At 39.1% G+C, this 23,142-nt stretch overlaps 1 protein-coding gene across 6 annotated transcripts in view; it reads left to right on the top strand.

Moving 5' to 3' along the window:
* BMS1 (BMS1 ribosome biogenesis factor) overlaps positions 1 to 21,240 on the top strand; it is a 32,122-nt gene extending 10,882 nt beyond the window's left edge. For all 6 annotated transcript variants that reach the window (XM_086381473.1, XM_086381471.1, XM_086381469.1 and 3 more), the window contains exons 10-23: positions 1,958 to 2,721; positions 2,935 to 3,036; positions 3,862 to 4,019; positions 7,031 to 7,112; positions 8,962 to 9,035; positions 9,686 to 9,862; positions 12,585 to 12,773; positions 12,862 to 13,042; positions 13,234 to 13,292; positions 16,075 to 16,197; positions 17,157 to 17,304; positions 17,826 to 18,001; positions 20,009 to 20,170; positions 20,702 to 21,240. In XM_086381473.1, coding sequence (XP_086237599.1) covers positions 1,958 to 2,721; positions 2,935 to 3,036; positions 3,862 to 4,019; positions 7,031 to 7,112; positions 8,962 to 9,035; positions 9,686 to 9,862; positions 12,585 to 12,773; positions 12,862 to 13,042; positions 13,234 to 13,292; positions 16,075 to 16,197; positions 17,157 to 17,304; positions 17,826 to 18,001; positions 20,009 to 20,170; positions 20,702 to 20,932 — 2,626 coding nt within the window. In that variant the 3' untranslated portion in view covers positions 20,933 to 21,240. The remainder of the gene's footprint in view (positions 1 to 1,957; positions 2,722 to 2,934; positions 3,037 to 3,861; positions 4,020 to 7,030; positions 7,113 to 8,961; positions 9,036 to 9,685; positions 9,863 to 12,584; positions 12,774 to 12,861; positions 13,043 to 13,233; positions 13,293 to 16,074; positions 16,198 to 17,156; positions 17,305 to 17,825; positions 18,002 to 20,008; positions 20,171 to 20,701) is intronic.
* The last annotated feature ends 1,902 nt before the right edge of the window (positions 21,241 to 23,142 follow it).

Genomic DNA, 23,142 nt, shown 5'->3' with positions numbered 1-23,142 from the left:
GAGGAGAAGGGGACGACAGAGGATCAGATGGCTGGATGGCATCACTGACTTGATAGACATGGGTACTTGATAGAACTCCGGGAGTTGGTGATGGACAGGGAAGCCTGGCGTGCTGCGATTCATGGGGTCGCAAAGAGTCAGACACGACTGAGCGACTGGACTGAACTGAACTGAAGTAATAGTGATTTATGACTGCTAATAAAAATTAGTCTGAAAATGATTGAGATTATCTACTTTATAACTTATTATATATATATATACAAAAACAGGAAAACATTTTTAGAAAAAGATCATCAGCTGCCCTCTAACTCAGTTTAGTTCAGTTCAGTCACTCAGTCGTGTCCAACTCTTTGTGACCCCATGAATCGCAGCACGCCAGGCTTCCCTGTCCATCACCAACTCCCAGAGTTTACTCAAACTCATGTCCATCGAGTCGGTGATGCCATCCAGCCATCTCATCCTCTGTCATCCCCTTCTCCTCCTGCCCCCAGTCCCTCCCAGCATCAGAGTCTTTTCCAATGAGTCAACTCTTCGCATGAGGTGGCCAAAGTACTGGAGTTTCAGCTTTAGCATTAGTCCTTCCAATGAACACCCAGGACTGATCTCCTTTAGGATGGACTGGTTGGATCTCCTTGCAGTCCAAGGGAACCTCAGAGTCTTCTCCAACACCACAGGTATATTGTGGTAGTTAAATTCAGTGCGTCTGCCAGTTTGGAGAAATCCGTTTCCTAATATCTCATAGGAGTTATGATGATTAAACACAGTAGTGCCCATGCACTACTTAGCATGGTGCCTGACAGTTAGGAAGGATCACTAAAAGATCCCTGCTATTATGATCATTATTATTATCTTTTACCATTTTTGAACATTCCTCTAATCATTCTTGTGTACATGGATACTTTAAGATAGTTACAGTTAGTTATAAAACATGTAGAATTCTTGTATCTAATTGTAAGCACTTGCTTTTTCTATACATTCTCTTTATATAGTCATCATTTTGTCATTGATGTATTCTAACTTACCCATTTTCATTTAGTACAATTTTTAATATTTTTCTAATTGATTTTTTTTTCACAGTTTTATATAATGCTGCTACATTAAATAGCTTGATAGTTTTTTATTTCTTACCCCAATTTTGGCATCTTGATTCTTCTTTATCAATTATTATGTTGGTATTTTCAAAATGGCAGTATTTGTCATCTGTTACTGCTTCTATGTTTTTTAGCTGGCATTCTTTGACACAGAACTTTCACCTTTTTATTTTAGTATCACAATTGAATAATGGGGTTTCAAAGGGGAATTTCCCAGCAGTCTAGTGGTTAGGACTTGGTGCTTTTACTGCTGGGGCCTGGGTTTGATCCCTGGTTTGGAAACTAAGATCCGTCAACCTGTGGGGGCAGCCCCCCAAGAAAAAAATCTACTTGTTATTATGCGATTACTATCATTATTGCTTGTAATGCCTTTATTGCCCCTTCAGTCTGTCTTCTGTGTCCTGTTGGCATGTTCCTGTTAGTGCCAGAGCACATCTTGCTTTCTAATAATAGGATATTTCAGGCTGGCTTTGTACTTTCCCTGCCTTGGACCTGGAGTCAGTTATTTCCCTGAGGATCATCTGTTTCAGGCTTGGAAATAATGGTTTTTCTAAAAGATCTGTTAAGCGCCCACTTCCCTTTTGAGCCATTTCTTTATCAAATTAGACTTTTTTTTTTTTTAATGAAAGTTATTTCTCTATTTTCTCTGTAAGTTCTTTTGAAGAGTGGTACTACATAAAAATACATGAGTTTGCATATGACTATAACTATTCCAGTATTTATCAAATCATTCCATTATATGTTGTGTCATTAAAACCATTTCTTGACATTTTTTTCTGTTTCTTTGCATATTTATTGACCTGCCATCTCTGGCGTAGCTGATTATTGTACAAATAGAATTATTTTGCATTTTTTTGTTCATCTAGGCAGTGGATGCCAAAAGAGCAAAAGCAGGTGGATTTGAAAACTGGTCGAGTGCGTCGGAAAGCCATTTTTGGAGATGAAGAAGAAGATGAGTCTGGAGAGAGTGATGATGAAGATGATGAAATGTCTGATGGTGACAGATTGGAAAATAGCTATAGTGATGATGAAACAGAAGAGGGGCAAGATGCTGAAGTGACTGATAAACAGTATATGTCTGGTAAAGGTATAAAACGGCAAAAACTTGAGACGGAAGAAGACTTTGAGGTGGATTTGCCAGCGTTTGCTGACAGTGATGATGACCTTGAGAGGAGCTCAGTGGAAGAAGAAGCAGAGGAAGCTGATGAAAGCAGTGAAGAAGAGGATTCCACTGCAGGGGAAGAGAGGGATATTTTAGAATCTGAGGCTGTTAGAGAAGGTGGTAAGCCAGAACTGTTACAAACTGATGATTCAAGTGATAGTTTGAATATGGAGAAGTCTTTGACAAGGAAAAAAGCAACTTTCACCACTTCAGATTCAGGTCATTGCACAGCTGAAGAGGCATTTGCATCTGAAGATGAACCTGAAGGAAATTCCTCTCTCAGTACAGAGGAGGAGGATTCAGAAAATGAAGAGGCTATTGGGAAAAAGTTTCCAAAACCTTCTCAAGTTGTCAGTAGTCAGAAACTGGGATCAGGGAACTTAATTGATGAGACCAGTGATATAGAAGACTTACTCAAAGAAGAAGAAGATTATAAGGAAGAAAATAACTATTCCACAGAAACTTCAGGTATGCTTAAATTTATTTAACTGCCATTGTAAACTTGGCACTGAAAGGGTTCTACAGATAGAATGTCTACATTTGAGTTTCAGCTGTTTTGGAGATTTTGTTAACTGTTCAAATATTATAACTCATAAAAGGTTTTCAGGATGAATGAGCAATGAGCACGAAGCATAGGGTCAGATAAACAGACTTAACTGGATGTCTGTGTTGTCTTTTCAGGTGCCCTCAAGTGGAAGGAAGACCTTTCCAGGAAGGCAGCTGAGGCCTTTCTGAGGCAGCAGCAAACAACTCCAAACCTTCGAAAGCTTATTTATGGGACAGGTAAAAGAGCTCATTCTAATCTTTTAAACTGTTTTCTGAAAAGGAGATGAGATTGGTTAGAGGATTTCTGTCATACTTTTGACATCCATAAGATATTCCTGGGTGTCATATTTTATATTTGGCAGATGTTTTTAATCTTCAGCTGATGAGGACTGTAAATCAGTCATACAAAGTAGATTTACGGGTTTGCCATAAAACAAAACTTTTGATAAGGATACTCTTCTGTTATGTCATTTTGTACCCCCTGTAGAAAATCCTTCATGGGAATTTTTTGTAGAATTTAGTATCAGAAAAAATTCTCTAAAGGTGTTTTTTTCCCTCTCTGAGAATGAGTGCTCTGTATAACTCATTCTGTTTTTACCTTTTACCCTTCTCTGATCTAATTTGTATATATGTTCTTTATGGAAAGAGCTTGACTCAGTAATGCAAAAGACAAAGTGGTGAACCTGATATTGCAGTTCCTATTTACTATATGATTAGAACAAAGCTGGAGTATATGTGACCTAGGAGCTTTGAATTGGGTTGGTGTTTAATGATTTCTGTTCAAGTTTTGCCTGAGTAATCTTAGTGATTAGAGACTCAATGCTCTTAAAGAGAAACTCTTTATGATATTTGAAAGCTCTGTCTTTAAACGTCCCCTCCCTGCCCCAACCCTCAGTATTCTCCCTCCAGACTACATGCTGAGCAGAAGTTTCCTGGCCTTTCTGTGTCTGTGGCTGATGTGCTTAGGGGCATCACCATATCTACCGCAAAGAGGGAGCCTCAGTGCCAGGTCCTCTAGTGGGTAGATTTGTTCTCACCTTTCTGTCATGGTGATTTCTTCAGTGACAGAGGATAACGAAGAAGAAGATGGTGATAATGGAGAAGAGCTTGGAGGGTTGTTTCGTGTCAGCCAGCCTGCCAGCGAGTGTAAGCACAAGGCTGACTCTTTGGACTGCTCCAGATTTCATGTAGAGGCACCCCATGATTGGGATTTAGAGGAGGTAAGGCTGAATATGAATAGCGTATTTGACTTACAGAGAATTCAGGAATTGTTCTAAAAGATTATATAATTTCAAAATTGCCTACCTGTTATTAGGCTTATTTTTATAACATAACAGAGGACGTTTCTCCAGATATTGGAATGAGTATTTCATGCATCCTAAGCAATACTATGTTCTGAGTTTAGTCAGACCATATACATGTGTTAATGGAACAAAGGAGAATGGTTAGCTCTTAGTGTGGATAGTATTATTAATCTTTATTTTGAAGTGTTGCATGTAGGTTTTCATACATGTGAGATATTTTGTGTTTTATAACTAGGAGATGTATAATATCCTTGAGTTAACATTTAGAATTTCTACTATTTATAAGGAAACAGATATCCATAACACTGGTAAATTTTCATCTCCCACTCATCACTGTCTAGTCACAGAATTCATTCAGTTCTCAGACTTTCAAGGTTTAATCCCATCTTAGACCTCTTGCCTTCTATTTTCTGTTCTGGAATGTTCTGACATTTCTGTGGCTGGCTTCTTTTGATCATTCAGTTTAGTTGAAATGTCAGGGAGGGCCAGTCACTGTCAATTATCTGTTTTAATTTATTTTATATAATCCTTTTTTGGAGGGGGGGCAAAATTTAATACACATTGTAGAAAAACCACATAAAGTAATTGTTTGACTTAATGGCTGACTGGGTGAGTACCTCTGTAGCCACCATGTGTCCATCCTAGTCACAGTCCACTCTTCTCTACGGAAGAGGGATAATAAAATGATCTGTGAAGAACCATCCTGTGTGGCTACTTGTGGCTATTGAGCACTTTAAATGTGGCTACTGAGACAGAAGAACTAAAATTTTGTTTGTTTTGTTTGATCTTAATTAGAATTTAAATAACCACATGTTATAGCTACCCTCTGGACAACACGTCTCACTGTGTTTTTGTTGTTTCTTGTTTGGTATCATATCTAGGAAACCATTGTCAAATCCAGAATCATAAAAATTGACTCCTATGATTTTGGGTTAGAGTTTTATAGTTTAACTCTTACATTTAAGTCTTTGATACATTTTGAATTAATTTTTGAATTTGGTGTGAGATGAGCCCAACTTCTTTCTTTTGCATGTGAATATCTAGCTGTCCTAGCCCCATCTTTTGAAGTCTGTTTTCTCTTCCATTGACTTGTCTTAAAACCCTGGATGAAAATCACTTGACCTTAATACATGGGTTTACTTGTGAATTCTTAATTATATTCCATGTATCTATACAACTATCCTTGTGCCAGTATCATAGTATTTTGATTATCATTTCATTGTAAGTTTTGAAATTAGGAAGTGAATCTCCTGACTTCGTTCTTTTTCAAGAATATTTTTTCTTTACTGCATCCTTTGGATTTTCTGTATGTTAGAATCAACTTTTCCATTTCTACAAAGAAACCAGCTGGGATAAGAATTGCTTTCGATCTGTATTTTGGGTAGTATCAATACCTTAACAATATTGTCTTCTAATGTGTTAACACAGGATGCCTTTCCATTTATTTAAATATTTTCTGTCAATAATGTTTTGTAGTTATCAGAGTGTCAGCTTTGCACCTTTGTTGAATTTATTCCTTGTGTTCTTTTTTTAAAAAAATCCTTACTTACTGGGCTGCATCTGGTCTTGATTACAGCATGTGGGATCTTTGTTGTGGTGTGCAGGCTCTAGAGCACGCGGGCTCAGTGGTTGCAGTGCTGATAGTTTTTCTGTGGATTCCTCAGGGTTTTCCATATGTAAAATCATACCACCTGCAAATAGAAATAGTTATTCTTTCTGAACTGGATTCCTTTTATTTCAATTTCTTGCCTAATGGCCCTGACTAGAACATCTAGTACAATGTTGGATAGAAGTGGTGAGAGGAGACATCCTTATCTTACTCCTGATCTTAGAGGGAAAGTTTTCTCAGTCTTTCATTGTTAAGTATGATGTTAGCTATGGGTTTTTTAAAGGATGCCCTTTATCAGATTTAGGAAGTTCCTGTCTAAGTTGTTGAGTGTTTTTTATCATGGAGGGTCTGTTTTTGAAAATTTATTTGATCCCTGGTTTCCATAAGTCAGTTGTTAAGCTTCATGACAGCAAGGATCTTCTTAGAACAGTTTGTCATTCAGTGCCTGCAAAGCTTCTTGGCATAGAACAGATGTTCAGTAATAATTAGTGAGTGAGTGTAGACATGAAGGGATGAGTGAATGCACAGACTTGCTTTTGCAACCATTGTAATCATACTAGCTTCGAGGCTACTTTTTCTTTTTTTTGGAGGGTGCCACTCCATGTGGCATGTGGGATCTTAGTTACTTGACCAAGGATTGAACCTGTACCCCTTGCAGTAGAAGTGCAGAGTCTTGACCACTGAACTACCAGGGAAGTCCCCCAAAGCTACTCCTAGAGAGTGGGGTTATATATGAAAAACATGAATCATGGTCAAAATGTTATGTGAAGATTTGAGCCCTTGGCAGTGAGGGCCGTGTGCTGTCTTAGGTCAGGTTCCCTAGGAAGCACTCTGAAACACAGAGTTGTGTACAAGTTTTAGTCTATATTTGAGAAGTGCACCTGGCATCCACTGCATGTATATACTGGATGATCTGGCAGATCCGGGACTGGGAGCCTCAGTACTTCTTTGCAGTGTTGTACTGATACAAGACATTTTGTCTTTGTTAGAGTATTGGCTAGAGGAATTAGGTTTTCAAACAGCCACGATAAGTACAGATTAATGAATTGTTAAATGTCTGATTGTTTACTTATGAAGTCACTAGGCAGATAGTATTTCCCTATCCACTGTTAATGCTATGATATATATGTTTTTATCTCTGTTATTATACTATCTACATCAAAGTTTGGAATGAAAATATCCATAGAATTAAAATGAATATATCTATAGAAGTATCTTGAAAAATATTTAAAGGCAAATTGTCAGCTACTGTTTCTAAAAGTGGTTATTTATTGAATGATTGGAGCCTGTCAACTGAGTGCTGACTTTTCTGTATAAGGTTATGAACAGTATCAGAGATTGCTTTGTGACTGGGAAGTGGGAAGAGGATAAAGATGCAGCCAAGATCTTAGCAGAAGATGGTAAGTAAAGTACTGTATTCTTCAGAGAAGACTGCCTTCTCTATGTCTTATTTTCGTCCATGTCTTTAATAGTCAAGTTGAAGATGCTAGTCAACTGTGAAATGCTTTGGGCATCTCCTTTGCTTGGTTCTGCCTGGATGCGTATTGTGTCTAAGGTGGAAGAGGAGAGTCTCATGGCCAATGGAATTCCCCCTTGCTGATAACCCCTGGGCACCTGCTGTATCTCGGTGGAGGAAAGGAGATTCAAGCTCTTTGGGAAAGTGAGCACTTTCCTTCATCACTTACTGTCAGTGGGATTCCTGATTTATCTGGATTGCTGGTGAGATCTAGTTCAGTCTGAGGCAAGAATGAGCCTGTCTGGGCTGCCTTCTCTTGCTGCTTGGCAGTTGGGAAACACTGGCATTAAGTTGCTTTTCTGTGGGTTGTGGTATAGGGAGACACAGGCCACTATGTCATTCCTCTGCTCCTGGGGACTCTCACCAACCCATCTTTGTCTTTCCACCTTTGAGAGTTCTTTGGTTATCCCTTGTGCTCTTGCATCATTTCTGGAGTTGATGGTTATACACAGTCAGGAGGAACAGAGGAAATATGTCTATACCATCTTTTCCAGATTAGAAAGCCTTGGTGATTATTTTCATTGTAACTATATAAACAAGAGAATTAAAATCTTCATGATACTGAATCTTCCTTTCCAAACACATGGTAGTCGATTTGTTCAGTAGATAATACCTTCTCATTGAGCCATGTTGAAGAAGTTGGTTAAGGAACTTAGAGCAGTGCTTAGTATGTGAAGCACTTAAAAGCATCAGATAAGGTTATTCCATGTGTCCTTTAAAAAGCATATTAAAACTTTCAGCATTTTTTGAATGAAGTTCCAGCACATTTCTTGTTTAGATTAGTCCTAAGTATTTTATCCTTTTTTATTTTTATTACAAATGAAATCTTCCCATCTTTTGTATCTCTTCTGGTCCTTTTCCTTTATGTTACATGAAAATATTTTGATACCTTTCTAAATGATGCCTCCCAAAGTTTAACTTCTCTGTTTCTTTTAAGGGTAGGATCCATAACTAAACTAGAGCTCTAAAAATGAACGAATGAACACTTCTTCTGGGCTCGATATCCTTTTGGTTACTACTGTTACTCTCAATGCTGTGTTTTATGTAATCTGAGATTTTCCCTGGGCTTCCCTGGTGGTTCAGTGGTGAAGAATCCATCTGCTAATGCAGGAGATTTGGTCTTGATCCCTGAGTTGAGAAGATCTTCTGGAGAAGGAAATGGCAACCCACTCCAGTAGTCTTGCCTGGGAAATCCCATGGACAGAAGAGCCTTGCGGGCTACAGTCCATGGGGTCACAGAAGAGTCAGACACAATTTAGTGACTAAAGAATAACACAACAACAAGATTTTCCCTAGGTATATCATATGGTTGTACTGTGTTAATCTTATATTGAGACTCCTTCACATGTGTTGTTATCATGACAGGGATTTTCAAGTCACTCTTTGAACTTTTGGTTTGGGGACTGATGTACATGGCCATGCTTGCTACCTCTGTATGCTTCTCTACTCCAGAATATCTATCACTAATCCTGGGAAAATAGCTCTTGGCTAAGTGGGATTTTGAAGTAAAATATGGAAAAGTGGATTAAGTTCATTTACTTAACCTAAATAGGTGATGAAATACAAAATTTGACAAGAAAAAGAAGGCTGTGTAAATGCAGGATTCTTTAGGGGTAGGTAGCTATACGAACAATGAAAATGAAGTTTGAGATGCAGAGCAACTAAACACTCTTACTGCTAGGTGGTGCTAGAGTGTCACACGCAGGGGAGTCATTTGAATGTTCTTTTCCCAGAGGAACTCTATGGTGACTTTGAAGACCTGGAAACCGGGGACGTGCACAAAGGAAAACCAGGCCCAGATACTCAGGTATGACTTGGCCGTGGCTCGCTGTCAGCCACTGGCCCTGCCTTGATCTATGGTCGGTATGTTCTGCAGGAGGCCCCATATTGAGAAACACAAATCTTGCTTATCTGTGTAGATTACAGACTGGATGAATTTCTTCCTAAAAGTGAAGTGGGTGAGAACAGAGTAAAAAATGTTGGTTTATTTGTTATCCTTGATTCCTTGAGTTTTTTGAGTGGTACTTATTATCTCTTCTTGTTATGATTCTTCAGTCATTGAAAGTTTTAGCTCCTGGGTCACTGTAATTTGTCATCATTTTCCTCTTCTTACACTAAGTGCTGTTTTAAAAAAACGAATTCCCTGTTCTCCCTAGTATTTTTAGAGCAGTTCCTGGGAGCATTTGGGTTGGGGATGCTTGCTGTTACTTTTATTCATGTTTGGCAGTCCCAGCCATATTAAGGAATTGCAGTTCATTGTAATGGAGTTGTCTAAATGTCTCTTGTTGCAGTGCATGTTATTTAGAGCCAAAGGCTTTGTTTTATTTTGTTTTCATGATGAGCATAACTATGATTTTTGCAGCTCAAATAGAACTCTTAAAATCTGCCTTAGTATTTAATATGTAAAGAAAAGGTCTCCACAAATTTTCACAACATTTACTCTTCTGGAAATTTAAGATTGAAGATGTGGAGGAAGAAGTTAAAGAAGAAATTGATCCCAGTGCAGAGGAAAGTGCCAAGAAAAAGCATTTAGATAAAAAGAGAAAATTGAAGGAGATGTTTGATGCAGAATATGATGAAGGAGAAAGCACATACTTTGATGATCTTAAAGGAGAAATGCAGAAACAAGCACAGGTGAGAAAACTCAGTTCCTATCAGCCTCATTTCAAGGTTGTAGTAGTGATGTGAATATGTAACTTTGTTTAGGTCTCTGCTCCGTGACCGGCATCTGGGCCTCTTGTTTGCACTTCTAGGTCGAGATGCAGATGAGTGTGTTTATTCATGCAGTCATCTAATTATGTCTTCAGTCAGACATTCACCAGAATTATATCCGTATCTATTTTGTACCAAGCATTATATGTTGAGGAGGCAGAAATGGCTGAGACATGGCCTCCATTCTTGAGGATCTCACAATGTGGTGATTTGAGACAGTGTGTTTTGATTACTGCTCCCTGGAGTGATGATTGAATATTTTGAATGGGCATGTGATTCTTGGCCTTGTGTGGCTTAGGCACATACCAGTGCTCTCCAGGGAAGATTTTCTGAAAACCCTCCTTGATCAGAGTTCAAAGGATACTATGAATGTAAGGTCAGATACAGAGGTAAAGGGAGGATGTAGAATGCTGGAGATGGTCCTTCTCTGCTGTCTAGGGATGCTGAGCAGGCTGTTTGAGTTGATGAACTCTAAAGTTAGAGACACAAAAGTGTACATAGTTGATGGTGTTTAAGTTATGCTTTGACAGATGGGACCACCAAGAATCCCTGTAAACTGGAGCACACCTTAATATGTCTTAAGCAGATTAAGTATATGATGATTTATTAGGGATTTTTCTGGTGGTCCAGTGGTTAAGAATCCGTCTTCCAGGGCAGGGGTTGCAGGTTTGCTCCCTGGTCAGGGATCAAAAATCCCACATGCCACAGGGGAACTAAGCCTGCATGCTGCAACTAAGACCCAGTGCAGCCATATAAATAAATATTTTTAAAAGTATGCAATTTCTGAAGATGCAGTTGAAGGATTTGCTCAACCTAGTCCTTTATTTAGTCAAAGAAGTATGGTTAGTCATTAACATAGTGATTCCTACTGGGTATTCACCTTTGATAGAAGTGACTAGGGAAGTGTAAGGCTGCTGCTGCTGCTAAGTCACTTCAGTCGTGTCCGACCCTGTGCGACCCCATAGACGGCAGCCCACCAGGCTCCCCCGTCCCTGGGATTCTCCAGGCAAGAACACTGGAGTGGGTTGCCATTTCCTTCTCCAATGCATGCAAGTGAAAAGTGAAAGTGAAGTCACTCAGTCATGTCCGACTCTTAGCAACCCCATGGACGGCAACCTACCAGGCTCCTCTGTCCATGGGATTTTCCAGGCAAGAGTACTGGAGTGGGGTGCCATTGCCTTCTCCAAAGTGTAAGGCTAGTTCTGTTTAAAATCACCTGGAACATTGTGGGTCATTTATAAAGAACTTTGAATGTGAGATGTACAAGGGGAAATAAGGACTGGGTTGTCATAAGTAAGATAGAAAAGCCTTTCACTGGTGTCAGTCTACCAAGGAAGATGAAGTTGGGATTGGTTAGGTTTGAGATACTTCTTGGACAAGAGGGGTGTCAGGTGGTCAATGAGGAGAGCTGTTGGGGTCCAGGGACTGAGATGTGCTGTCCTCAGCATCTGGGTGCTTTTTAAAGTTATGAGATGGGTGGAGTGACCTGGGGAGTGAGTGTAGGGGCAGGAAAGGAGAAGACTGAGACTGACCCCAGGTACTCTGTGTGGCTGGGCAGAGAGGATGAAGCAGCAGTGGGGACTGAGCAGCACTCAGGAGATAGAAGAGCTCTAAGAGGACATGAGGTACACTGGAAACCACTGTAGATGGAAGTGATAAATTGTTTCAGATCCTGCTGATGTATTAATTTTGGGGAAGACAGAATTGACCACTAGATTGTGAGGCCTTTAGTGACTTTGACAAGCATTTCAATGGAGTGTTGGTTAAAGTCTAATTTTAGAGCACTTAAGAGGATAGGAGTGGCATAACTGGAACCAGCCTTTAGAACACATCTGTGGAATTTTGCTTCAAAGGTAAGTGGAGAAATGGGGCAATAGTTATAGGAAGTGAAGTCAAAATGTTTTAAGATGAGAGAAATAACAGGCAAGATTTGTTGGAATAAAGTCCAACAAGAGTACATGATCTAGGGTGCAAGTAAAGGTTGGGATTAAATTGAGGCATGGATAGTCTCTTAACAGCTGCCTAGCAGAGCTTCCTGTGATAATGGAATGCCACATGTTGATACTGAGCTCTTGAAATATGGCTACTGTGAATGACAACTTAAATTTTATTTAGTTTTGATTAATTTCAATTTAAATAGCCATGTGTTCCTACCATATTGAATAGTGCAGAGCTACAAGGCTGAATATGGGTATAAACCCTGGTAGAAGGGCTAATTGGAAGTTCTTTTACATTGCTTAAATTTTGAGTGAATTAGGAGACAGTCAACAGTTGAGAATGGAGATGAGGAAGGAGATACTGATTGATGAAACGAGAAGTGTGAAATAATTGGAGAGTAAAAAGAGAATGTGTGGATGGAAAAGTTCAGGGTGTGTGTCAACCAACATTAAGGGCTTCCTTCAGAGTTGTTTGTATTTGCTGTGCTATAGCTTGGAGCACCAGAGAAGACAGTTGGGACATATCCTCAGCAAACTATAAAGATAAAACATACACTATTTTTAACTAGTATAAAGCCTAAGTAATTCTGTTCATGATTGCTTTATTTAGAAATTGGCTTTTTTTTTAATGTTAATCTTACATTTAGTAAAGATAACAGCCTTGTGGATTTTTAATTGTTTTCTTTTTCCCCCTCTCACATATATAGCTTAACCGAGCAGAATTTGAAGATCAAGATGATGAAGCCAGAGTTCAGTATGAGGGTTTTCGACCTGGGATGTATGTCCGAATTGAGATAGAAAATGTCCCCTGTGAATTTGTGCTTAACTTTGACCCTCATTACCCAATTATTTTGGGTGGTCTGGGCAATAGTGAGGGCAATGTTGGATATGTACAGGTAGGTACCCTTTGCTGCATACTTAACAGCTGAGGTTCTTTGGTCATACTTGAGGCAATAATCATACTGAAATCTCTTCTCCCCTCAGATGCGTCTGAAGAAACATCGTTGGTATAAGAAAATCCTCAAGTCCCGAGATCCAATCATTTTTTCTGTAGGGTGGAGGAGGTTTCAAACCATCCCACTTTATTATATTGAAGACCACAATGGAAGACAGAGGCTTCTAAAATATACCCCACAGCACATGCATTGTGGAGCAACCTTTTGGGGTAAAAACAGATTAGAATAGACTTCTTTATAGGTTAATTTAGACCTTTTAGGATTGATCATTGTAGTTTTGCTTTTTTCCTTTTATGAAATCACAATTCATAAGATTTTTCTGGGGTTGGAGTATATATGTGAAACAGAATCCAGGATGTGTGGTTCACTGTATTTTTTATTTTTTTCTGTTTCCTTTAAGGTCCTATCACTCCACAGGGTACTGGGTTCTTGGCAGTACAGTCTGTCAGTGGCAGTATGGTAAGTATCTTGGTTGTTTTATTTTATAGATTGTGTTTGAGAAATAATGTCTTCATTATGAATATGTACTGAAACTTTAAGTTGAAAATTACTCATTTTTGGTATTTATAGTCTTCAGGGAATGGCAACCCACACCAATATTCTTGCTGGAAAAATCCCATAGACAGAGGAGCCTGGTGGGCTATTGTCTATGGGGTCGCAAAGAGTTGGACATGACTGAGTGACTAACACAGTCTTCTCTTTACTTTCAATTTTCCTTCGTCTTTTTAATAAGTAAGGTGTGGGAGCAGAGAAGAGGGAAGTAGAATTATAATGGTACTGATAATGTTTTATATTTTTATGTTTTTACGGACATATTTTTCTAAAATTACTTAAGCAGTGCTCACCATGAGCTAACCACTCTACTGGGTTCTGACTTCCACTGGATACCAGCTAGACATTAGACTACCCCTAATGATGCTGGAAAAGAAATGCGAAAAAGCAAAATGGCTGTCTGAGGAGGCCTTACAAATAGCTGTGAAAAGAAGAGAAGCAAAAAGCAAAGGAGAAAAGGAAAGATATAAGCATCTAAATGCAGAGTTCCAAAGAATAGCAAGAAGAGATAAGAAAGCCTTCCTCAGCTATCAATGCAAAGAAATAGAGGAAAACAACAGAATGGGAAAGACTAGAGATCTCTTCAAGAAAATTAGAGATACCAAGGGAACATTTCATGCAAAGATGGGCTCGATAAAGGATAGAAATGATATCAACCTAACAGAAGCAGTAGATATTAAGAAGAGGTGGCAGGAATACACAGAAGAACTGTACAAAAAAAGATCTTCTTGACCAAGATGATCACGATGGTGTGATCACTCACCTAGAGCCAGACATCCTGGAATGTGAAGTCAAGTGGGCCTTAGAAAGCATCACTACAAACAAAGCTAGTGGAGGTGATGGCATTCCAGTTGAGCTATTTCAAATCCTGAAAGATGATGCTGTGAAAGTGCTTCACTCAATATGCCAGCAAATTTGGAAAACTCAGTAGCGGCCACAGGACTGGAAAAGATCAGTTTTCATTCCAATCCAAAGAAAGGCAATGCCAAAGAATGCTCAAACTACCGCACAATTGCACTCATCTCACACGCTAGTAAAGTAATGCTCAAAATTCTCCAAGCCAGGCTTCAGCAATACATGAACCCTGAACTTCCAGATATTCAAGCTGGTTTTAGAAAAGGCAGAGGAACCAGAGACCAAATTGCCAACATCCGCTGGATCATAGAAACAGCAAGAGAGTTCCAGAAAAACATCTATTTCTGCTTTATTGACTATGCCAAAGCCTTTGACTGTGTGGATCACAATCAACTGTGGAAAATTCTTCAAGAGATGGGAATACCAGACCACCTGACCTGCCTCTTGAGAAACCTATATGCCAGTCAGGAAGCAACAGTTAGAACTGGACATGGAACAACAGACTGGTTCCAAATAGGAAAAGGAGTAGTCAAGGCTGTATATTGTCACCCTGCTTATTTCACTTATATGCAGAGTACATCATGAGAAATGCTGGGCTGGAAGAAGCACAAGCTGGAATCAAGATTGCTGGGAGAAATATCAATAACCTCAGATATGCAGATGACACCACCCTTATGGCAGAAAATGAGGAACTAAAAAGCCTCTTGATGAAAGTGAAAGTGGAGAGTGAAAAAGCTGGCTTACTGCTCAACATTCAGAAAACGAAGATCATGGCATCTGGTCCCATCATTTCATGGTAAATAGTTGGGGAAACAGCGGAAACAGTGTCAGGCTTTATTTTTTTGGGCTCCAAAATCACTGAAGATGGTGACTGCAGCCGTGAAATTAAAAGACGCTTACTCCTTGGAAGAAAAGTTATGACCAACCTTGATAGCATATTGAAAAGCAGAGACATTACTTTGCCAACAAAGGTCCATCTAGTCAAGGCTATGGTTTTTCCAGTGATCATGTATGGATGTGAGAGTTGCACTGTGAAGAAAGCTGAGTGCTGAAGAATTGATGCTTTTAAACTGTGGTGTTGGAGAAGACTCTTGAGAGTCCCTTGGACTGCAAGGAGATTCAACCAGTCCATTCTGAAGGAGATCAGCCCTGGGATTTCTTTGGAAGAACTGATTCTAAAGCTGAAACTCCAGTACTTTGGCCACCTCATGTGAAGAGTTGACTCATTGGAAAAGACTCTGATGCTGGGAGGGATTGGGGGCAGGAGGAGAAGGGGACGACAGAGGATGAGATGGCTGGATGGCGTCACTAACTTGATGGACGTGAGTCTGGGTAAACTGGGAGTTGGTGATGGACAGGGAAGCCTGGCGTGCTGCGATTCATGAGGTCGCAAAGAGTCGGACATGACTGAGCGACTGAACTTAATGATGCTGGTTTAGCCTTCATTTGACCAATCAGAGCAGGTTTTTGGCCTCATTTAACAGCAAAGAAAACAGAATAATGGGCAAATGTAATCCATCCTAAATGTCAAAAAATTTAATTTTTCAGCCATTGTAGCCAAATTTTCATATTCCCTTTCATTTATTCATATTTGTGAAACTATATTACTATGAAATCACCCTGAGTAAAATGCTCAAGATATCATCAGTTTTGGCTTATGTGTATTATAATTTCAGATAACTTTTGTTAAAATACTGGTTTGTATGTTCACATATTCTTTTTCTTAGGTGACTGTAAGTGAATTGCACTTCAGTAATTTATTGCATTACAGAGAATGTAGTTTTTCTCTTGTTGATATTATTCCTGTATTCAAATTTTGGGGGTTCCTTTTTAGCCTGATTTCCGGATAGCTGCCACAGGAGTTGTCCTTGATCTGGATAAATCTATAAAAATTGTAAAGAAATTGAAACTAACTGGTTTTCCATATAAAATTTTCAAGAACACTTCATTCATTAAGGTCTGTATATCTCTTTATATATTCAAATATTTTTAATGTATATATTGTTAAAGGAGGCATGAAATACTTCTCATTTAGGTCTAAGAGATCTAATGCTTTCAGAAAAGTATTTGAAATCTTCTCTAAACTTGGTTTTTTATATTTTTAGTTTACTCCTTTATATTATTCTCTATGTTACTTAAATGTGCTCAGAAATCTTAAGGTGAAATAAAATAGAGATATTTAATAATTAAGGCTGTTACTTATTATTTCCCTGTGAGATTGTCACAGAGCCAATATTGAAAATATGTAATCTCATTCACTAGGTTTTGTTTCCTACCTTTTTGGTTTGTGTTGAGAGAGGGGGAAAATCATGGGTTTGTCAAACAGATCAGTAGAAAAATAGACAAAGCAGTTCTCAAAATACTTGATTGGCAGGGGTATGGAGAAATGGATGTTATGTCAAGCAGTAAGTATAACATGAGAGGGTAGTTTGAGCAACATTTATTGAAAATTTCATTAGTGGGTTGTTTCCATTAAAAATATAGAGTTAAGATGATCATAAAATGTTCTTAAGGTAATATACAACCATCAGCATTTATTTGTCTAGCTTTATTTTTGAAGTGTGTACATGTAAGTAATAGGATATGAGCTGTAGTCCAGCCCCGTGAGATGACAGCAAAGGCCATCTAGGCTAGTTCAGCCAGTAAACATCATTCGCTCCTTTCTTCTACACAGATAGCAGTAATGAGCATATGTACGAGCTCACGATAGTCTTAGTGTTATTTCAGGAAAAGAGAGTTGTACTCCTGTTGACCTAGTAATTCTACTTTTGAGGAGAAATACATTTTGATTATTTTATTACCCTTCAATGAATTATTGTCTGTTTTTTAACCAAGGATATATTTATGAACTAAGAGATAAAATATCTGACTTTGTGTCTATATACTTTTTAAATATTTTTATATATATATCTATAGGGAATGTTTAATTCTGCCTTGGAAGTGGCCAAATTTGAAGGTGCTGTGATTCGAACGGTCAGTGGAATAAGGGGACAGATCAAGAAGGCGCTCCGGGCTCCAGAAGGAGCTTTCCGGGCCACGTTTGAGGATAAATTGCTGATGAGTGGTAAATCTCCTTTGTGGTGTGTTCTTAACAGCATGTTACTGTTCTGTATTGATTTCTAGCCAGTGTGAATTTAGGTGGGAGTTTAGATCTGTAGAAACAGAGGAGTCGGGACTTTCCTGGTGCTCTAGTGGGTAAGACTTTGCCTTCTAATGTGGTGGGTGTGGGTTCAGTCCCTGGTGGGTTAGCTAAGATCCCACATACCTCATGGCCAAGAAACCAAAACATGAAACACAAGTAATATTGTATCAAACTCAGTTAAGACTTTAAAACGGTACACATCAAAAGAAAAGAAAAACAGGAGTCAGCTGTAGTTCTCCCCGCTTGGAACATCTTGCACACTGCGCCCAGCAACAACCAGAGAACTTATATACTATTCAAAAGTAGTTCACTTGGCACAGTCTCTCTTCAAATACTATGCAACCAGCTAGAGAAGTTTGGAGTATTTTGTTTTTTTGTGTGTGTACTAACATGGATATGAATCGTCTCCTCAAAACAGTAATGTAAATACACTCTCTTTCCAGATATTGTCTTCATGAGAACTTGGTATCCTGTCTCCATTCCAGCCTTCTATAACCCAGTAACATCTTTGTTAAAACCAGTTGGCGAGAAAGACACCTGGTCAGGAATGCGGACAACTGGTCAACTCCGGCTTGCCCATGGCATCAAACTAAAAGCCAACAAGGATTCTCTCTATAAGGTATAGTCGCGCATGTGTTCTGTAGATGTGTGTCATTCAGAAGCTTTGTATGTAATGGTTTTTTGTGGTTTGAATTTTCAAGTAGAAAGTCTAACATTAAACTTGAGTGAATCTGTTTATGTTCATAGACTTATTTTGGAAGGAACACAGAAAAAGTGGTAGAAGTGGTTTTCTCTGTATTGGAAAGGAGACTTAAACTTTTCACTGTATATACCTCATTTGAACTATTTTTCTTGGCACTAAGCACATATATTACTCCTAAAAACATTAATATACTTATTCTCATTGAAACAATGTGGAAGGTTATTTTTGAAGGTTTTAATAAACTTTTTTTTGAAGTGTTAACATACATACAGCTTCCCTGATAGCTCAGTTGGTAAAGAATCCACCTGCAATGCAGAAATCATTGCAGGTTCAATTCCTGGGTTAATGAGATCCACTGGAGAAGGGATAGGCTACCCACTCTAGTATTCTTGGGCTTCGCTTGTGGCTCATCTGGTAAAGAATCTGCCTGCAGCGTGGGAGACCTGGGTTCGATCCCTGGGTTGAGAAGATCCCCTGGAGAAGGGAAAGGCTACCCACTTCCGTATTCTGGCCTGGAGAATTCAATGGACTATAGTCCTTGGGGTCGCAAAGAGTCAGACACAACTGAGCGACTTTCACTTTCACTTTCAACATACATACAGAGAGGAGGTACACAAATAATAAGTGTATACAGCTCAATGAATTTTTTTTTTTGCTTTCTTTTTAAACTGGAGGATAAGTGCTTTACGGTATTGTGTTGGTTTCTGCTGCACAACATTGTGAATCAACCCTAAGTATACATATGTCTCCTCCTTCTTCAACCTTCTCCCATCCCCACCCCATCCTACCCTTTAAATCTTAAGTTCTCAGTCCCTGCCTGAATTTCCATTTTCATTCAGGTTTTAGTCTCTGAGAATGTCCATTATTTTGTTCACAGCTTAACAAGGCATTTGAAAAGATTTGTTTGTGTTAATGGTGGATATTTAATTGTTTTGTAATAAGTGGATAATTCAGGGTTTTGGTTTATCATTCTGCTAGAAACAGTTTTCCAGGCATTAGTTTTTCTGTAAAATAGTTAATAAAATTTGAGTCATGTTGCCATGAATTGCTCTTAAAATATACTTGACACAGTACCTGTTGTCCAGTTTGTGGAGCTTACTTATTTTTGAGAAGGATATTTCTCTGAATTCTTTCATTCTAAAATATTTTGGTTTTTAAACAGAGAATATTGAGTATTATTGTGGGCAATGTCTTTAACAATAAATTTAAAGATACTGCAGAAATATTCTCTATGTAGTCTACTTTAGTAAAGGTTTAGGGCAAAACTGTCAGCTTACTAACTACTTTTGAGGCAGTTAAGGATTTTTGTCATCTCAATTTAAGTATAGAATTTGGTTAGCTTGAAAATTGAATGTAGAGAGAGTTTTGCCTTCATTTGTCATTTAAATCTCGCTTTTTTAAATCAGCCTTTTATTAGAAACACAATAAACTTCTTAATGAGAATCAGGGGTGGGGGCACTTTGGCTCTTCATTGGAGGAATAAATGTGTCCTTAAATCCAGAGAGGCTGATAGTCAAGATGAAAAGCTAGATTATTCTTGTCAGGCTAGAAAAAGCCATCTCAGTGCTCCAAAGATAAGGCCTGAATTTGCCATTAACAGAAAAGTTGGATCTTTTCATCAAATCTATTAAGATCCCATTGCCCATACTGTAGAAATTTGCACAGTTGATTTCTTGGAAGAATTATAAATATGTATTCTATATATATTCTATATATTCCTTTGTTTTTCCTGTAGCTGTGCATGCTCACAGAAGCGATTTATATTTGATTGATGATTGAGTCCTCATTTCTCATGGTCAGCAAACTGTGGTATTACTGATTTGTGGAAAAATCAATCCATTGAGAAGATTTCATGCAAATTTTAAGTGTGCATAGATCATAATTTAAATATGTCATAGTCTTTGTTTTCTTTTTCTTTTTCAGCCAATTGTGAGGCAAAAGAAACATTTTAACTCACTGCACATTCCAAAAGCCTTGCAGAAGGCCCTGCCATTTAAGAGCAAGCCCAAGACCCAGGCAAAGGCAGGCAAGACTCCAAAGGACAGAGTGAGACCAGCCGTCATACGGGAGCCTCATGAAAGGAAGGTACTGTCAATGGATGGCTTCCAGTACTTTGCATTTAGATGTGAAAATCATGCTGTCAGTAACACACTTGGCGTTCTTACTGCATTCTCACTTTACATGAGGAAAGGATAAGGGTCAGACACTCAGGGCACTAGATCTGGAAGTTAGAAGAAAGGCCAGAATCCATTTCCCTTCTTTTGTTTAGTCATGCTCTGCCTTATGCATTTTAATGGGGAATAAGAAGCACACAGCTGGCACATCACTCTATCAGCTGTACAGAGTATCCATAGAGTGATTAACAAAGGTGGTTTTGTGGTCAAGGCTGTTATATAAGTATTTTGCTAAGTCAGTATGCTCCTACTTATATTTCCATGCAAATTATAATTCCCTAGTTCAGGATCCGTTTTCACTAGATTAATATTCATTTGGATAATGAATTGATTCTCATTTTGATACAGTCAGCTGCAGTGTTTAAGATCCCTGAAACTTAGAACAAAGGCATGCTATAACTGTAAGAATATTTTGATGCTCAGTGGGTTTTGTCCTTGTCAGATCCTTGCACTGCTGGATGCTCTGAGTACAGTGCACAGTGAGAAGATGAAGAAAGCCAAGGAGCAGCGACATCTCCACAACAAAGAACACTTCAAAATGAAGCAGAAGGAGGAAGAAGAGAAACTGAAGCGACAGAAGGACCTCAGGAAGAAGCTCTACCGAATTCAGGGTCAGAAAGAAAGAAGAAATCAGAAGTCCAGTCTAAAGGGGCCTGAGGAGCAGTTGAAGTGAGCTGCAGACAGATAGACTGTCATTTGAACCCGCAGTGATGAATGTTTTCGCATTGTAAGTGACAGGTCAGGGGACTGGACAAGCCTGTTTGTCGGGGCATTACCCAGACTGTGCCTTCGAGAGGAGAAATGAGACTGCTCAAAGGACGCCTGTTCATTCTCAACATCTAGGTATCCTGCTCATAGGACATCTAGGTTATGGCAAGATAAAGCTACATAATTTATGGTTTTCTAGATCCCCTCACATTCCTCTTAACCTGTCTCGGTTTAATTTTGTGCTACAAAAGTATTAAAATATTTTCTTGTTAATTTTGCCTGAGTAGTTTTCATTAAGGATGAATACTTGATAATTGCTTTTTCAGTCAACTTCATGATGCGTTTTCCAGGAGGGAAAAAATGTTAACTTGAATCCTTGGCATTAAGGTAAAATTTTAGAGACGGATATGTACTTTTTGTTTTTTTGTGTGTTACATGTTGTGTTCTTTGATCATTGATCCTAATGGACATTTTACGTCTTCACGTTTTGCAAGTTAGTGTTAGCTGTGCATACTCAATCACTTCAGTCGTGTCCAACTCTTTGTGACCCTATGGGTGGTAGCCCACAAGGCTCATCTGTTCGTGGGAATCTCCAGGCAAGAATACTGGAGTGGGTTGCCATACCCTCCTCCAGAGGATCTTCCTGGCTTGCGGATCAAACCCACATCTCTTACGTCTCCTGTATTGGCAGGCAGGTTCTTTACCACTAGTGCCACTTGGGAAGACAATAGTAGCTAGTTAACACTAAATACTCATTTAATGTTTTAGACCAGGGATGATGTATATCTGTGGAGATAGTTAGGTATACTGTCTGAAGTTCATATTGGTAAACCCTCTAGGTCTAAAACATAACTGAGAGACAACACCACCTACCTGGGAGTGAGCGGAATCATCCAGGGATAGGGAAGGATCAAGATGAAACAGCCAGGTCTCAGTGCAGTGTTCCTGCCATTAGTTAAGCGTCTCCACATACGTCAAAGAACATCATCAAGTCCAATCCCCATGTTCAGGCCAGGGCCGAAGAAGCCCAAGTGATCCTGCTAAGACATCCACTCATCTAAAAGTTGAACAGGTCCAGCTAAGCCAGGCTGTGCACAGAAGCCAGACACATAACTTACATAAACAAAGAGGACAGCCTGTCCTTCCCAGTGTCCTAGACTGCTACATGCAGACTTTACCATCACAGTGCTAGATGCAGGGAGGGGCTTGGTGGGGCTCCTGGCTCTGCCACTCTTTATGGTGTGACTCTGGAAGATGATGCTGTGAAAGTGCTGCACTCAATATACCAGCAAACTGGGAAAATTCAGCAGTAGCCACAGGACTGGAAAAGGTCAGTTTTTATTCCAGTCCCAAAGAAGGGCAATGCCAAAGAATCCTCAAACTACCACACGATTGCATTCATCTCACACACTAGTAAAGTAATGCTCAAAATCCTCCAAGCCAGGCTTCAACAGTACATGAATTGTGAACTTCCAGATGTTCAAGCTGGATTTAGAAAAGCCAGAGGAACCAGAGATCAAATTGCCAACATCCACTGGATCATCAGAAAAGCAAGAGAGTTCCAGAAGAACATCTGCTTTATTGACTATACCAAAGCCTTTGACTGTGTGGATCACAATAAACTGGAAAATTCTTTAAGAAATGGGAATCTAGACCACCTGACCTGCCTCTTGAGAAATCTGTATGCAGGTCAGGAAGCAACAGTTAGAACTGGACATGGAACAACAGACTGGTTCCAAATAGAAAAAGGAGTATGTCAAGGCTGTATACTGTCCCCTGCTTATCTAACTTATATGCAGAATACATCATGAGAAACGCTGGGCTGGAAGAAGCATAAGCTGGAATCAAGATTGCCAGGAGAAATATCAATTACCTCAGATATGCAGATGACACCACCCTTATGACAGAAAGTGAAGAAGAACTAAAGAGCCTCTTGATGAAAGTGAAAGTGGAGAGTGAAAAAGTTGGCTTAAAACTCAACATTCAGAAAACTAAGATCATGGCATCAGGTCCCATCACTTCATGGCAAACAGATGGGGAAACAGTGACAGACTATTTTGGGGGTGCTCCAAAATCACTGCAGATGGTGACTGCAGCCATGAAATTAAAAGATGCTTGCTCCTTGGAAGAAAAGTTACGACCAACCTAGACAACCTAGTCAAAGCTATGTTTTTT

This window comes from Bos grunniens, chromosome 28 (genome assembly GCF_055505025.1).
Source record: "Bos grunniens cultivar Pamir isolate PY7600 chromosome 28, Bosgru_T2T1.0, whole genome shotgun sequence".
NCBI lineage: Eukaryota > Metazoa > Chordata > Mammalia > Artiodactyla > Bovidae > Bos > Bos grunniens.
Note: the sequence above shows the minus strand (reverse complement) of the source record. Positions and strands in the feature narration are given on the sequence as shown.